The sequence below is a fragment of the Camelina sativa genome, chromosome 1 (genome assembly GCF_030686135.1).
Source record: "Camelina sativa cultivar CO46 ecotype springtype chromosome 1, ASM3068613v1".
NCBI lineage: Eukaryota > Viridiplantae > Streptophyta > Magnoliopsida > Brassicales > Brassicaceae > Camelina > Camelina sativa.
This window is the reverse complement of record NC_141880.1, coordinates 6,200,504-6,215,918: the sequence shown is the minus strand read 5'-3', so window position 1 is coordinate 6,215,918 and position 15,415 is coordinate 6,200,504. Positions and strand designations below refer to the sequence as shown.

General features: G+C 37.4%; 3 protein-coding genes and 1 pseudogene across 4 annotated transcripts; 2 read left to right on the top strand and 2 right to left on the bottom strand.

Moving 5' to 3' along the window:
• Positions 1-61: 61 nt before the first annotated feature.
• LOC104779736 (protein IQ-DOMAIN 10) lies at positions 62-3,093 on the top strand. The gene is made up of 5 exons (XM_087505895.1): positions 62-334; positions 403-516; positions 607-948; positions 1,061-1,683; positions 2,039-3,093. The coding sequence occupies exons 1-4, from the start codon at positions 260-262 to the stop codon at positions 1,313-1,315; spliced, it is 786 nt and encodes a 261-aa protein (XP_087362021.1). The 5' UTR covers positions 62-259; the 3' UTR covers positions 1,316-1,683; positions 2,039-3,093.
• LOC147949603 (protein S40-7 pseudogene) lies at positions 2,143-3,093 on the top strand (annotated as a pseudogene). The gene has a single exon (XR_015593537.1). The product of XR_015593537.1 is annotated as a protein S40-7 pseudogene (transcript).
• A 1,325-nt stretch (positions 3,094-4,418) lies between these two features.
• Positions 4,419-6,919, bottom strand: LOC104779728 (transcription factor TCP4). Its single transcript, XM_010504125.3, has 2 exons — positions 4,926-6,919; positions 4,419-4,838 (listed from the first exon to the last, which is right to left on the bottom strand). The coding sequence occupies exon 1, from the start codon at positions 6,243-6,245 to the stop codon at positions 4,959-4,961; it is 1,287 nt and encodes a 428-aa protein (XP_010502427.1). The 5' UTR covers positions 6,246-6,919; the 3' UTR covers positions 4,419-4,838; positions 4,926-4,958.
• Positions 6,920-12,986: 6,067 nt separating this feature from the next.
• On the bottom strand, positions 12,987-15,226 carry LOC104779717 (multiple organellar RNA editing factor 8, chloroplastic/mitochondrial). Its single transcript, XM_010504118.3, has 4 exons — positions 14,662-15,226; positions 14,400-14,497; positions 14,248-14,313; positions 12,987-13,881 (listed from the first exon to the last, which is right to left on the bottom strand). The coding sequence occupies exons 1-4, from the start codon at positions 15,063-15,065 to the stop codon at positions 13,217-13,219; spliced, it is 1,233 nt and encodes a 410-aa protein (XP_010502420.2). The 5' UTR covers positions 15,066-15,226; the 3' UTR covers positions 12,987-13,216.
• Positions 15,227-15,415: the final 189 nt, after the last annotated feature.

Below are 15,415 nucleotides of genomic sequence, written 5' to 3'. Positions count from 1 at the left end.
AATTTGAAGAAAAGATCAAACAACACCTTTCTCCATTGGTTGAAATGTCAGTCACCAAGATGGGCTTATTCACCACAGAGAGAGCGAAGCTTCAACTCTCCTTCTCTTCTCTTTCTCTCTCATTTTCCTTAAAAACCACTCAACATTAAACCTTCTTGTGCCTTCAAACAAAAAACACGTTATAAATTTATAATCTCATATCTCTTTCAACACAATCTGATATTCAGCCAGATTAACATAACATTGATAATCTACTGTCATGGGATCTGGATGGTTGCTCCGCTCTATTACCTGTCTAAACGGACCAAAGAAGAACAAACCAAATCGAGGCAACGTTAGTATAAACTCTGTTTCATTAGTTTCCTTTCTTGTCCTAAATGACTTCAAAGATGTTATCTCTAGGTACCTTCTGAAACATCAAACCGTATCAAACCGGTTGGATCAAGCACTGCTTCCACCAGGCTCACCACAGAAGTCGCTGTTATTCGCATTCAAAAGGCTTTTCGAGCATTCAAGGTTCGTCATATTTTCCACTATCTGACAATTCTGATTCACCGGTTCACTTTTTTTTTCATTTTTAAATGTTGCTGCGAATCTGATCTGCAGGCGAGGAAAAGACTATGCAGTTTGATGAGCGCGAGGAGATTTAACTCGCTGATACAAGGCAATAAACTGAGTAACCAGACTTCAACTGCACTCAATGTGATGCATACCTGGTGCGATATACAGAGCCAGATCAGAGAAAGACGTTTGTATATGGTGACACAAGGTAGACTCCAGAACAAAAGACTGGAGAAGCGGTTGAAGCTGGAGATCAAGCTTCAAGAGCTAGAAGTTGAATGGTGTGGAGGTTCTGAAACAATGGAGGAGATTCTAGCAAAGATCCAACAGAAAGAAGAAGCTACAGTGAAACGTGAACGAGCAATGGCTTATGCTTTCTCTCATCAGGTCAATGAAACTGAGACTTCAACTTAACATTGGTTCGTTGGTAGGTTTGTAACTTAGATAACATGTAGCTCAAGTAAATCTTCTGGTTTTTGTATTTTTTTTTTTTTCGCAGTGGAGGGCTAATGCTACACAGTATCTAGGTCAAGCTTCTTTTAACCTAGGTAAAGAAAGCTGGGGATGGAGTTGGAAAGAACGGTGGATTGCAGCTCGACCTTGGGAGATTAGGGCTCAATGCCACGTGACTAAACCGATCAAACCAGCTAAAAAACCGGAAAAATTATCACCCAATGTGTCAAAGACCTCTACTAAACCGGGTTTGCCAAACACCAAGGAAGTCAAAAATTCCAAAAAGCCTGGTTCCGAATGAGTTTGATTAAGCCGTTTTATGTTTTTTTACATATAAAAATTGTCTGGTTTGATTTCTTAATGCTTTGCTTTTCTATAAAATTGGTGGTTTAATTTCTTTTTGTATACACAAAACAAAACTCTTTTCCTAGTATTTTTTTATTAAACCAAGTTCTTTACATTTTAGTCTAATTTGGGCCTACTGTATTGGGCTTCAACGTTGTGAAAACGGCGACGTATCGTACGGATGCCAAATTGTGGAAAAATGTCATTCAGGTCTTCTTCTCTCTCTCTCTCTCTCTCTCTGTCGCTAAACATTTTAAGATCGCTTAGCTGGTTCGTTCGTGCATCTGATTTGGTGCTGTCTTAATTTTTCTTCCAAGAGTTGAGGTAATTTTGATTCTTTTCTTTCTTTTTTTTTTCGATTCTGAATCTCCTTCTTCTTGATTGTTGCTTAAATTAATCTTTGGTTATAATTGGATCGACCTTTCGTATTTTGCTGCAATTTCAATTGATTCTGGAAGAAGAAGGAGAAGAAAAAAAAACGACCTAATCATATTTGTTCACGTGAAAGGTTTTGAATTTATTGTGGTTATGATTGAGAGAGAGTTCATTTGAGTAAATCGATATTTGATTGAAAACGACCCCTTTTTATTTTCTACCCAGAAATTGAAAAGTTCGAAACTTTTTTTTGTTTTTAACATGGATCGATCTAATTCCAAAACTCTAAACTTTAATGTTTCAGGTCTTTTAAAAATCTAATCTTTCTTTGGTGGGTGAGGTGAAGAGATTTGTGGAATCAACCCGATTTTGTTCTGATTCGCAGATCTCAAATAGTTTTATAAGAAAATGAACAGAAACACAAGAATCGATATCCCTTCACCATCTTTAGCCACCGTCTCCGCCTCTGCAGACGGTGAGTTTAATGAAGACGACATCTTCGCAATCGACATATCTCACGCGCCTCCTCGTCATTCTCCCGTGTCGTCTCCGTCGCAGCATCATCATCATCATCATCATCATCCTGCTCGTCAGCTTCAGAGGAGCAAGAGCGGTTTGAAAAACGTTGAAGCTTCTGGTATCCTTGCCGCTCTTCCTGAATCCTCTGGAAACAGCAGTTACTTGAGTCATGTCTTTCACCACAAGCCTGCGGCTGTTCTCTCTACTTCTGTCTCCTCCACTGTTTCTCCATCGTCTTCTTCAGGTGGTGGTGGTGCATCTGCTGCTTCTTCGTCTTCATCTCGAGCTATCCCATCCGCGCCTAAACCTCCTCAAGAGAGGCTTCCGTTTTCAGCTTCTTTTATAGGTGGTGGTGGGAAGTATCCTCAGTCAGCTCCTGTTCAAGTGCCGTTAATGTCTTCCGCTATGATGAATCGCCATAAGAAGGAGTTTAAGCTGACTGATGTGGTGGATGATGATGAGGAGGAGGAAGAAGAAGGCGAAATGCTTCCGCCTCACGAGATTGTAGCTCGATCTTTGGCTCAGTCTTCGTTGTTATCTTGCTCGGTGCTTGAAGGAGCAGGAAGGACACTTAAAGGGAGAGATCTCAGGCAGGTAAGGAATGCTGTTTTCAGAAGAACCGGTTTCATAGATTGAGTTTTCTTTTTTCTTTCTTTTCAATTCAGAAAGACCATTCTTTAATTTGTTATCCCAATTGATGAACTTCTTTATCCCCTTATTTGGCCACTGAAACTTGTCAATGTGTATTGTTCATATATGTTGTCTACATTAGACGATTTGTTACTTCATATCAAAGAGATTGATGTGATTGCACATGTTTATAGTTGCTTTCATGCTTCACATGTTGATGTTTTGGTGACAGAGAAGGTTAGAGTTGTTTTGAGGTTTAAGTTTCACATTTATATGCAAGCCCTTTATGACAGTCTCTGAAGAAAGTTCTTGCATTATTTGAGCCATGAAAGTTATTTATATATGGTTCGCTGAGGTTGACACTGATCATATGATCTAAAATTGATTAATCTTCAAAGAGAAAATGATCACCTTTTGAGCTTTAATTGTGTTTCTTTTTGCAATACTGTATTTGGCTATTTGTTCCTTTCAAATTGGTATTCATGCAATTTATTTATGGACTTGTCTAGAGCCTAAAAGGCTGTGACTTTTTTTTAACTTGGATCTTTTGAATAAAGTAGTGAGATCTTACAAGAGTGAGAGAGGGGACCATTCTTAAAGCGACAGCTCTTTTAACAATTTTGGTTCCATCTTCCTCAAAATCCATCCCCAACCCATAAGATATTTTTAGGTTTAATGAGAAACGTTTTAATAGTTTGTACTGTACAATTGTCTTATAGAACGAGCTTGATGATACATATTTTTTTTTTTTCTTTTTTTGAATGCTTGATGATACATATTATCAGTTGACAAAAGAAAAGACAGAATAAACGGATAGGTTAGATATGATGTTTGAGAGTCATATGACTCATTAGACGTTAAATTGAAGAAGACGATTCCCTTTCTATCTTTTGGGTGTAACGTACTTTTTGACATCGCAACACATTGGTCTGGTGTGTGTTTATTACTACATCACATGAAAAGATGTTCCTTTTTAAACTAAAAGGTAAAGTTTAAATATTCTAATATAGTTATCTGTTATAGTAAGGTAAAATACATTTAGTACCAAGTGAATATTTGACTATAACTTGTAATAATCCAATATTATTAATGTCTAAAGAGAAGATTGACTAGTTTTATTGAACAACTTCCTTCATTTAGACCAACATGGGTGGCTCTCTATACCTATCTCATGTCCCCATTCTTTTACTCATCAAAGACAACATCACATTCAAGTTTGGTGGATCTCCTCCTACCACTAAAGTAGGTGAGAGAGAACAATTATTGACATCAGACATAGAATAACAATCATATTTTTACTCTTGTGAGTAAAGTTTCACTAGTAATTTAAGGGAACTGGCTAAACCCTCCTGATGTTCCAGAAGAAGAAACAATTCAAAAGTTACTGTTCATGGAAAATGACCAACTTATATCTATTGGGACCAAAGGTTTACGTTTTGAGAGAAAGAAATAGGAATCAACACCCTGGCTCATCTTGTTTAATAACAAGGATCTATCTTGAACAGAGCAGTTACCTATCTGATGAAAGCAGTAAAAGTGAAAGTTTAAGACTTTATTAGAAGAACAACCATGGAGTTACACAACAAGAACAGGGGAAACTGCAATTTCTCAAGTATCTAGGTTACTGCAGTAACAAGAGGATGATCGTGATGATGATACAAAAACATAACACAACAAGAAGCAAACCTTGGAATCTAACCATAATTGAGCTACAGAACAGTTGGTCTAACTGGTGAAAAAAAAAGATGAAAAATTACAAATGGCAAGGTCAGGATATTGGAAGAAGGAAGTCGAAGAACCTGAAGTTGTGGGTTTACACACTTGGTGTCCTTCTTCTTCCTCCCTTTCATCCTTTCCTTGCTTTTCAGGCCACTGAATCACACTAACCGAGAACGCCTTCCCTGTTCCGAACAATCTAAGTCAAGCTTCAATGTGCATGGAAGGCTTGACAAGCCCTGCAAAATGGTTTTATAAGTTCAATGACCAAACAACTACAAAAGTACTGAATTTGATGAATAAAAAGGACAGAACTTGGGATTAACCTGGAATGTGAAAGAGGATTAGTTTTCAATTGTTCAATGGCGAGAAATGGAGGAAGCAGAGGACGGCTTGTGGGTGAGACCGTCGTGCTGCTCCTCTTCTTGTCCCTGAAACCGTGCTGGTATGCGAAAACCGGAAGAGGATTCACCGGAGGCAAATCCGATTCCGGGGATTGCTGATTGGTGAACCGGCGGAGGAAGGTGGTGGTGGTGGTTGAGATCGTCGGTGGAGATGGATTGATGATGTTGGTGAGGATCAAACCAAGCACGGATCATGGGACTGTAACTGGACTGAAGGGGACCCCTCTGAGAATGAAGCTGTTGGCTTTGGCCAAGAACTGGCTGAAACGACGTCGTCGAGGAAGGAGGAGTAGGAGGAGGAGCGAACAGAAACCCTCCTCCGTTTCCTGTATCGGTTGCTCCGCCGCTGTTCCAAGCCACTAGTCTCTGAATCCTTCCGAATTCCGATGACTGTTGCTCCCAGCTCACCGAATTCGATGTGTCAAACCCTAACGGATTGCTCTGTCCGTAGAACAGAACAGGTTCGGAGGCGGAAGCAGAGGTGTGGTGGTTGTGGTTGTGGAGAAGCGACGGTGGACCATCCGGGAACGAATGCAGCGAGAGACGGAGATCTTGGTTTTGGCTATTAGTTCGAGAAAGCAAATCCGGCGGATGCTGATGATGATGGTAGTTGTGCATAAGCTGATGATGATTCGGAGGAGCCTCCGTTGAAGAACCAACCACCGGAAAAAACGACTTTATAGTGTCAGCTATCGAATCTGAATCCATAGACGGCGGGAGAAAACTCGGCTCGTTCTCGTTGTTGTTATTACTCGGATGCTCTGTTCCTCCTCCGTCGAATCCAACACCGAACTGAAGCTGTTGCTGCTGCTGCGGCGGAGGAGACGGCGAGATTTGGGTTTTGGCGGTGGTTCGTCTGGGTTTAGCGTTGGCAGCGGCTAGGCGAATAGCATCGGCGGGATTCCACGGAGGAAGCTCAGCGAGCTCGTCGATGGAAGTCTTAGCCTTTTTGATAAGCCAATCAACGGCTTTGCTAGGGCGGTCGAAGCCAAGCCTGTCTTGAACATCGTAGAACTGAATCGCCGTGTGAGCAGAGAGCCTCACGCGCCGGTCACGTGGTCCTTTGGCCGTGCAGACTTTGCTGTGCCGATCTTTTCTTCCAGTGGACCGAACAATGTGACCACCTTGAACCTCAACAATCTCGCCGCATCCGCCGTCGGCCGCATCCGACGTAGTGCGGTGCCTCATTGAAGAAGGAGGACGCGGTGGTGGTGCTGGCGGGTGGAGGAATTCGTCTGACATTGATTGAGCATATTGAGGAAGCTCAGAGTCTTCGTCGAGACGGCGGCGACGGCGGCGACGGTGGTCGTCGTTAGAGGGTGAGGAATCCAGAGTAACTCAAAAAGGAAGTAACTCCCGCATACTTGCTCACAACCTCACCTTAAAATAAAAAAAAACCCTAACCCTAACCCTAAAAAAAACAGAGAAGGATAGAGCTCTAAACAATCCTAAGAAAGAAAGAAAGAAGAAGAAGAAGAGGTTTAATGCAAAATTGGAGACTAACCCATATCTGAAAAAAAACTCTCTTTTTTTTTTGGCTAATACTTAGTAAAAGGTCTCTCTTCTCTTGTTTGGTGTCTCTCAGTTGTTAATAGAAAGAAAACGCAAGAAGGAGACCAAAGAGATGAAGCAAGCGATGTGAGAGAGAGAGAAGAGACGAGAAGAAAGGGAGATGTGTAAATTGACCAATCAAGACAAAAAAAAAAAAAAAAACCAGAGAAAGCTTTTTTTTTCTTTTATTTTTCTGATATTTCTCGGGAAAATGTTTAAAAGAAAAGATATGGTAATTAAAAAAAAAAGAGAGAGTAAAAATAGAGAAGAAGAAGAAGAGGAGAGAGTGTTGTTTGTAGTGTAGGTAGATGATGACGCAATTGGGTAAGTTGACAGTGTTTCTTCTTTTTATTGGTCCTCTCACTAAAAAGAATCTCTCATCCCTCTTCCCACATTTAATTCTTTCCATTATTATTTTATTTAAATTTTTATAGTATTGTTCTTATTTACTTTCTTTCTTTTTTGGGCAATCAGAAGCTGAGTCGTTTCCCAAATGTATTCATAATTTATAAATTCTAAACAATGTTTAATGTGTAATATGTAGATATAACTATGTAAAAACTTCAAAATACAGCCAAACATGTACATAGTTAGCATACATATAAAATGAATTGCAGGGTGCAAACAAACAAAAAATGTCAGAAAAAAATAATACTACTACATTAGGTTCTTAGAATTCGTCTTTTCCAAAACCAAATTTGTCTCCCAAAATAAAAATTTTAAAAGGGTGTGTCTTTTATGCAAATCATTATGTTATTTTCTAATATACTATATTAAACAGATTAATTTAGTGTTATCTTATAGTATACACTAAGAATTACTAAGATGTATTGTAAACTTAAACCATCAAATATACGCGGGGTGTTATGTTTCGTCAGAGATACTTATTCGATACGAAAGAAAAACAAAAAATGGGGATTCTTTTGGTGGATATGTTCACATAATCACACATGTCTTAATTTGCACATATGATAGAAGGAAGAATGGAATTATATTTACCTAAATAAGATATAGGGATATCGTGTCAAGTTTTGTCATATTCTTACAGTTCCCAATTGCAAATTCTTGAATTTGAATTCAAATCGTTACACAATGATATTACTACAAGCCATCAAACTATATGTACGCATCAATTTAAAAGACAAAACGCAACAAATTTATATATCATCAGCGCAAGCGCATCATAATCGCGGACTTGTTATATAAAGTTGAAACTACTGGATGGAACTAGCTTAGCTATAGTAGTACTTTTTATTTTCAAGTTTCCAAATTCAATAAATGAATAAATACCCTAAAAAAAACTTATGGTGTAAGCTGGGTCAAGGTTCAATTCAACCTTTTTTTGCTTCTCAGTTTCTTTCTTTCCAAGGGTTGACCCAATACATTACTAATGGAAAAATACATAAAGCTTTATTGATGCTCCGATCCACTCTTCTCTCCACCTTTTTGTTGTAAGAATCTCAATAGTTAACTAAAGCAGATTTTTATTCGGAAAATCGAACTCGATCATTGAAGAATATAGTATAAGTTAAAACTATACAATTAGGCCTCTCTTTTTTTTTAACAAAAATAATTAGGGCTCTTTATACTATTATAGTCTATATCCTAAGATTTTATTTTTCTTATGATCTTCTTTTTTTTTGATGTTTTTAAAAATTCTTGTCTTATATTCTACTATAAACTAATAGGCAAAATGAGATCCTCGTTATTCTTTTTGTTCTAAAATCCATTTTTTTCCTTTTTTCTTTTCTAATTGACTTGACGAAGTAATTGTTTTCACCTTAGACCATCTCCAATGGTTTTCTCTATTTTTTTCTTCTAGAGATTTTTATAATAGATGTGAGTTTTATTCCAACCCATCTCTATTCTCTCCTCTAAAATAGAGTTTTTCTATTCATAGTGAAACCCTTTATAGAAAAAAATAGAATTCCCCTATAAACAGAATAAAAAATAGCAATCTCTATTTTATAGGTGAAAATAGAGGTGGATTGGAATAAAGTTTACCTCTATTATAGGGACTCTCTATTATAGAGAAAAAAATAAAGAACCATTGGAGATGTTCTTATCGTATATGTCACCCAAATTCATATTAAAAAGGCAGTTTGAAATCAAAGAATACAAGAACGTAAAAATAAACTAATAAAGTGGAGTAAAAGACAATCTAAGCTTCAACGAAAATATATCTAAGATCTTGAGAATTTCTCAAGCTCTCAAAAATAATAATTGGTGGGACTCTATAATGCTTCTTGAATCCCAAACCAATTACCTATAATAACTCAGACAACTAATTCCATGTATGGAATATATTGTGGTTATATAATATATGTACCACAAAATAACTCCAGATTGGTGAAACACGAATAAATACAACAAACCTGTATTATTGTTCACACATTTGTCGCATATATAGTACTTGTATTTCAAAAAAAAAAAAAAAGTTGTAGCATATTAAATTTAAACACACGTACGATAAGCTAACATAAAAACTTTGACGCTAAGGATTATATCATTTACATTTTTTTGGACCAAATATTATTTACATTAAACTATACTATTTGTTCTAGTTGGGAAAATATACTATTATACAGCATTATTTGATAGTTTTAAACTATTTCATCTTATATTTTATAAAAAATTTAACCACCTAATTTAATGGAATAATAAATAGGAAAGTGACATATTAGCACTATATAAAAGGGTCGATTGACGAACCTAATACGAACACATTAAAATAATCAAACATAAACAACTCATAGTATTATATTTTTAAACATTAAATACTAAATAGGTTGTTTAGTAGAGAAAAAAGGAGAATATATGTCATCTCCCACGGTTGCATATTAATTAACTGTAAATCAAAGTAGCTTCCACTTGGAATCACGGTCACGATTCGCAACACAACAAAATAGAATGATTGCGAGAGATTTTAAGTTTTAATTATCAGAATTAGTGTTAAATACAATCAATGGTATTAAGCACAATAACGCCAATAGCTAATTTAAGAATACCATTGATTAATAACGTCAGTTTTAAGTATTTTGATCATCAAAAATAGTTGACAATATGGCCAACTAGGCAAATAGTATGTTAGTATGTATGGATCATCTTTCTTTTTTTTTTTCCCCCGAAAACTTTACATTTTATTTTTGTTAGAACAAAGATTTACGATTTAAAAGTTAATGAGACTTTTAAAAGTTAATCAGACTTTTAAATCGCAGTATAGTCAATAGTTCCTACAAAATCCTTATTGTAAAGTATCAGTTGATCTTATATACATCGTTCGGAAAATCCAATTAATACCGAAAGTCTTCGAACACATCGAAGATTACTGTAAAATTACAAAGAAAATATACATATATACATCATGTTCTCATTAAAAGTCTCATTAACTTTTAAATCCGTAATGGAACCAGAGCGGACGTGTGACTATGGTTGGAATGTGTTTTCATAAACAAGAGAAGAAATGTATATACGGTGTAAAGACTCTATAGTTTGCTCTTCGAGCATTAAGAAGGTCGTAGTAGAATACTATTAAAAAAAACCAAAACAAGTACAATTATCTTCTTTTCTTAAACAATGTCAAAAGAGATCTTTATTAATGACCGATGTTATGGAGATAAAATATAAGTAACATGGAGAGACAATGGTTTGCAGGATATTCATGACTCTTTTGGTAGTCTGTCATCGTTCACTCGTCAGTAATATAAAAATGAAAACATGCAAGTTGGAATGATGTTTCGAGAATCGTCATCAGTAAGTAAGTAAAAACTTACAATCAAATTAGATACTATTTTAGTATTGATTGTCCTATTTTGTTGGTCAAAGATTAGATACGAAAGATGTATAAGTAGAACATTTTTTTCTGTTGTTGGACAGCCTTTTGTGTGAATTATTATGGTTTGAGTATTGAGTTGTAGCAATTTAGAGAGGAAGCCGACCCAATTTGATTTGTTTTAACAATGTTAAGGAGTGAACATGCAAAAACAAAACTCATCGGCAAAGTTTTGAAAAGACACGTAATGTCGGATTTGGCACGTAGGACATGACTTCTTATGATGACCTGGCGACACGAGACATGCTCAACTGGTTCTCGAGCGAATTTGACAGTAAAAAGGGTAAAACCGTGATTTTTGATTAAGAATTTTACCCCTATTACTGTCAAATAAAATTCGTGTTTTTTTTTTTTGGAATTTTATATATCATCGATAGTACCATTCGGATCAGTTCTATAAAATCAGTTGTCTCTATGTTTCCTTTATCCTCAAAAAACATTAAAAAAATTGATTAAATATTTGTACGTTTTTATTTATTTTTCTTTTGTTATGAATAAATAATAAACACCCTTCTGTCCATTCGCTATCAAAATTATTTTGTTTTTTCTATCGATATAATTTGTCACTTTCCAAGGGTCCTCTATTGATTTACTACTCATTTTTGTTGTTATTGTTGTTGTGTTTATCCCTTAATATCACTTCAAATTATAAGATAGTTCTATGTTATCACGACATATAAGATAGATTTGAAGAGTACAAGCAAATCACTAAATACATTGTTGATATGAAAAAAAAGGTGTCCAGTTAAATCAAAAGATCGAAATATTGTAATTATATTTGTATAATTATAAACTGTTTACAAACAGAGAAGGAACATGATTAGCATTCTGGTTTTTGTATAGTTAGTTCGAAGAATCATCATTTTCGTTGGTTATTATAGCTTCATGACTTTTAGTTGGGTCAGTCGGATGTATTGTCCGTTTTAGGTTTAAGACCGGAATAGTAAAAGCCGTGGAGACCAAGCTTTTCTGATGATGCATCTCTTGGTGTTGAAGCTATTAAGACAAGCTCTACACGTCAATCATGAGGATCTCTTAGCTGGGATTTGATATATTTTCATTATTGATTAGGTCTTCTCTGTATAAGTATTTGTTTTCGTGTCATTAGGTCAATTTAGGTGGTTTAAGAGATGATTTCACATTGAGTCGTGGTGTGTTATCTATCTCACTGTGGTTAAAAAATGCAACGGTTTTCGATTAGGTAGCATTAGATCCGCTAGTGTTCTAGGGTTGTACTTGATTAACCATTGCATTTATTTTGGTCTAAATCTATAGAGGTGAATGTAATGTAACGTTTGATTTGGTTTTGGTTGTAACAATTTGGTTAATGAAAAGTTGATGGTGATCCAAAAAAAAAAAACCTGAGAAGGAACATGAAAAAAGGTGAGACATTGAGAAGGGACATGACGTCCTTTCACTCTCTCGCTTCTTTTGACACCATCTATCTCTATTCATTCAATCAAAGTGTATGTAAGAAAAATAAAAATCATAAAGACAGAAAGGCTCGTGATCCAACAATATCAATATCAACAAGTACACTTTCACCTGTCTCTATGTAATGTAAATAATGCAACTTATTATATGAATAGTTCGTCCAAATAATGCAACTCACAACAGTTTGTTTTTTTATTCTGTGAACAAGAATAATAAGAGCACCACGTTTCATTCCTCAAAAGGGTCAAGATGAATCGTAGCTTCCATAACAACAGTGGTTTAAAAAAAAAACTTACTACCACAGTTTTCCCACTGGTTCCTAAAGAGCAGAAGACAACTCGATCTACCTAAAATTGGAAAGACAACATGATTAACCTAAAGTTAAGTCCTAAAGAGCAAAAACTCATTGGTTGGGAAATTTAGATTCCCTTGGTTGGTGATGGAGGATTTGAGTTGAGGGCTTCTCTAAGCCTTTCTTTTCACAGTCTGAGAGTGGCCCAAGATCTAGCACTTCCTCCACTCGGTTTTTTCCCAGTCTTACCAACAAAATCACAAGGAGACAAGGGGTCAATGACCATTATAATCTATATAATCTGATGATTTTAATTGAACGTTTATAGTTTTTGGGACACTCATTACCTTTGAGGTGAAGAAAGGAAGCTTGATGATGCTAGAATGGACGAATGAGCATTCCACCACATCTGGAACACCGTCGAGTCCTTTGAAGCATGCATCAGCATTCTAACTTTGTTTTCAGCTTCTACATACATGGTCCAAGTTTTACAAGTATCACCTCACAGTCTCACACTCACACATACGTGCAAGTCCAGATTTTAGTGTATTTTGTAAATATAGAGTTGAGTCTTCATTATTAGGTGAATATTACCTTTTCAATATGTTGGTACTTTTTCAGCTTGGGCTGAAATTTAAAATGATGAGCCGGATAAAGAATAGCCGGCCCATATTTGTATATGCTTACATTTGTTGTTCTTGAGAAAAGTTACTGTTCTAATATTTGAGTATTTTATTGCAGCCAAGAAACATGATTGGGCAAATCAGAAGTAGAACTCGGAAGAAGCAAAACTATCAAAGTATCAACTGTGCGAGGTAGGTTACGAACTTCATGCTAGCAGAATTGAGGAATTAAGAGGAATCAACATCAAAAGGAAGCACTAACACCGATTTAGGATATAAACTAAGAAAAACAAAACGCAAGAGAGTAAAAAGTTCTAACCATGCCACAGTGTTACTTAGGCTCTCCTCTCACATAATACCAGGACTGATAAAACACTCGAGATAAAAAGGAGTTTTTAAGTCTTGCTATTGCACTCTCTCTTCCTCAAATTATCTATACACAGCCCAGAATGCATGATTAAAATAGGAAACCACGACTGCTTCAACCCTGGTAGGGGTTCCCGCTGCCATCCCGGTTTGGTGGATAGTTGTTCTGGTACTGTGGCTGCTGCATTCCACCACTCTGCTGCTGGTAGTTGTTGTTCTGTGGTGCTGCTCCTCCATAGTTAGGAGGTGGTGATCCTCCATAGTTTGGTGGCGGTGCTCCTCCATAGTTTGGTGGCTGTGGTGCTCCTCCATAGTTTGGCGGTGGTCCTCCTCCATAGTTTGGTGGTGCTCCTCCCATGTTGTTTGCTGGTGGTGCTCCTCCATAGTTAGGTGGCGGCCTCTGTCCACCCATGTTGTTTTGTGGCGGTGGTCCTCCATAGTTTGATGGTGGCCTTTGTCCTCCCATGTTGTTCGGTGGTGGTGGTCCTCCGTAGTTCTGCCCCATGTGTGGAGGAGGTGCGGAGCCACCCATGTGTGAAGGAGGCGGGGGTCCTCCCATGTGTGGAGGAGGAGGAGGGGGTCCTCCCATTGGAGGACGTTGAGGAGGAGGGCCTCCTGCCATGTTCTCTCTTCTCCTCTCAAAGTTTCTGCTTCTATCAGAGTTACCGCGAGGACGGTCGTTGCGTCTGTTTCTTTCATTTGCTCGAGCATTGTTCCTTATCCACTCCTCATGATACTTAGGATCATAAGGAACAGCCTTCCCATCGATGAAAGGTTCCCCTGAAAGTCAATTTTTTTAAAACAACCCGCATCAAACAAATTCTAAATAAGGATCATCAAACGATTAAAGCTCTCAACAAAGCAACATCACTGCGACTTCTAACACACCAGCCTCAAAATAGATATCACTAATCAATTCTAACATATGCACCCTTAATTTATTTTCAGAACTGTTGTTTAACTATAGATAGATGTCGGCCCTATGTGCCAACATATAACACAAAAACATGGAGCAAGTAACGAGTCCACAGAGCGAACACTAGCGACATATAGCTCCTCTTATTAAAAATTTAAAACCAGCAAAAAGTATAATGGTCGAGCAAAGCTTGTCAGGTTGTGAATTAGAAAACACACACTAAGCCTTACCTCCGTAGTCTTTGTTCCTCACATCCAGGTAAGAATCAGGAAGAACCCAGCGCACCTTTGGCAACTCTGGAGAGTTACATAAACAAATGAGAAGGCGGATTTGAACACATAAAATGGGTAAAAATTAAAACCAAAGAAGGCAAAGGGTTTACCTTTAATCTTGTGAGAAAGATCTTCTGACACGAGAGCTCCAAAAGCATAGTAACACCTAGTTGAAACCGAGTAGATCTTCATCCTAGCTTCTTCTTCACTGAAATATCCAAAACGAGATATATAAATATCATACAAGAGCTTCAAAATGATCCAAGCAAACACACAGATCCAATCGTACCAACTCTATATAGAACAATTAAGGTAGTGGATTCCTCACTTCATAAAAACCCTAAAATCCCTAAAAATAAATTAGGGGTTTACCTGCCTACAATCTGAGCTAGGGTTTTGATGTAGCTGTCAATGATCTCGTCTCTAGTAGGTTCACCCTCAGGTGGCTCAACGACGACAAGCCAGTGCTCGAAATCGCAACCATCGAGAAGGATCGTCTCCTTTGGTGGCCTATTAGACCAGTTGGGATTCGGATCGCTGAGAGAAGACGACGTAGCCTGAGTCGAGAGACCTTTCACGGACACGAGGCCACCACGGACAACGGAGGAGAAAGCGGCGACGAGAGGACGGGAACGGCTGAGCAGAGACGACGTGTAAAGAGAAGAAGCCGGGGTTTTGGCGAGAGGAGCAGATGAAGCGAAGGATCTCGTGAACAGGAACGAAAGAGATTTCGCCGGTCGGCTAAGAAAGGAGCGAGAAATGGTATAAGTCGCCATGGATGGGTTTCGCAGATGAAAACCCTAGGGGGGGGGGAGTGAGGGATTAAGTTTAGGAATGAAATCGAGGGTTTTGTGAGGGTTTAATATACTAGATTATGCTTCGAGGACATTTTCGGTATTTTTATATCCGAACCAACAGCAGCGAAATCTACGGTTATACCCCTTGATCTTATCAGATGGAATCAAATTGCCCTCAATTTTAACAAAAATTGCAATCATACACATTTTTTGCTAATAATTTAAGTGACATTTACTCTCTTTTTAAAAGATAAAACTTAAAAAGTATGATAAATATTACGCCAAAGCTAAATATTGGGGCAGATTCGTATTTTATAGTTATTGTTAGG

Bases quoted from the DNA above. Each gene is read 5' to 3' on its own strand.
- LOC104779717 (XM_010504118.3), bottom strand. From the start codon at position 15,065: ATGGCGACTTATACCATTTCTCGCTCCTTTCTTAGCCGACCGGCGAAA. The intron at 14,498-14,661 runs GTAAACCCCTAA...TGGATATTTCAG, and splicing joins CTAGCTCAGATTGTAGGCAG to TGAAGAAGAAGCTAGGATGA. The intron at 13,882-14,247 runs GTAAGGCTTAGT...ATTGACTTTCAG, and splicing joins GAGGAACAAAGACTACGGAG to GGGAACCTTTCATCGATGGG.
- LOC104779736 (XM_087505895.1), top strand. From the start codon at position 260: ATGGGATCTGGATGGTTGCTCCGCTCTATTACCTGTCTAAACGGACCA. The intron at 335-402 runs GTTAGTATAAAC...TGTTATCTCTAG, and splicing joins ACAAACCAAATCGAGGCAAC to GTACCTTCTGAAACATCAAA. The intron at 517-606 runs GTTCGTCATATT...TCTGATCTGCAG, and splicing joins AGGCTTTTCGAGCATTCAAG to GCGAGGAAAAGACTATGCAG.
- LOC104779728 (XM_010504125.3), bottom strand. From the start codon at position 6,245: ATGTCAGACGAATTCCTCCACCCGCCAGCACCACCACCGCGTCCTCCT.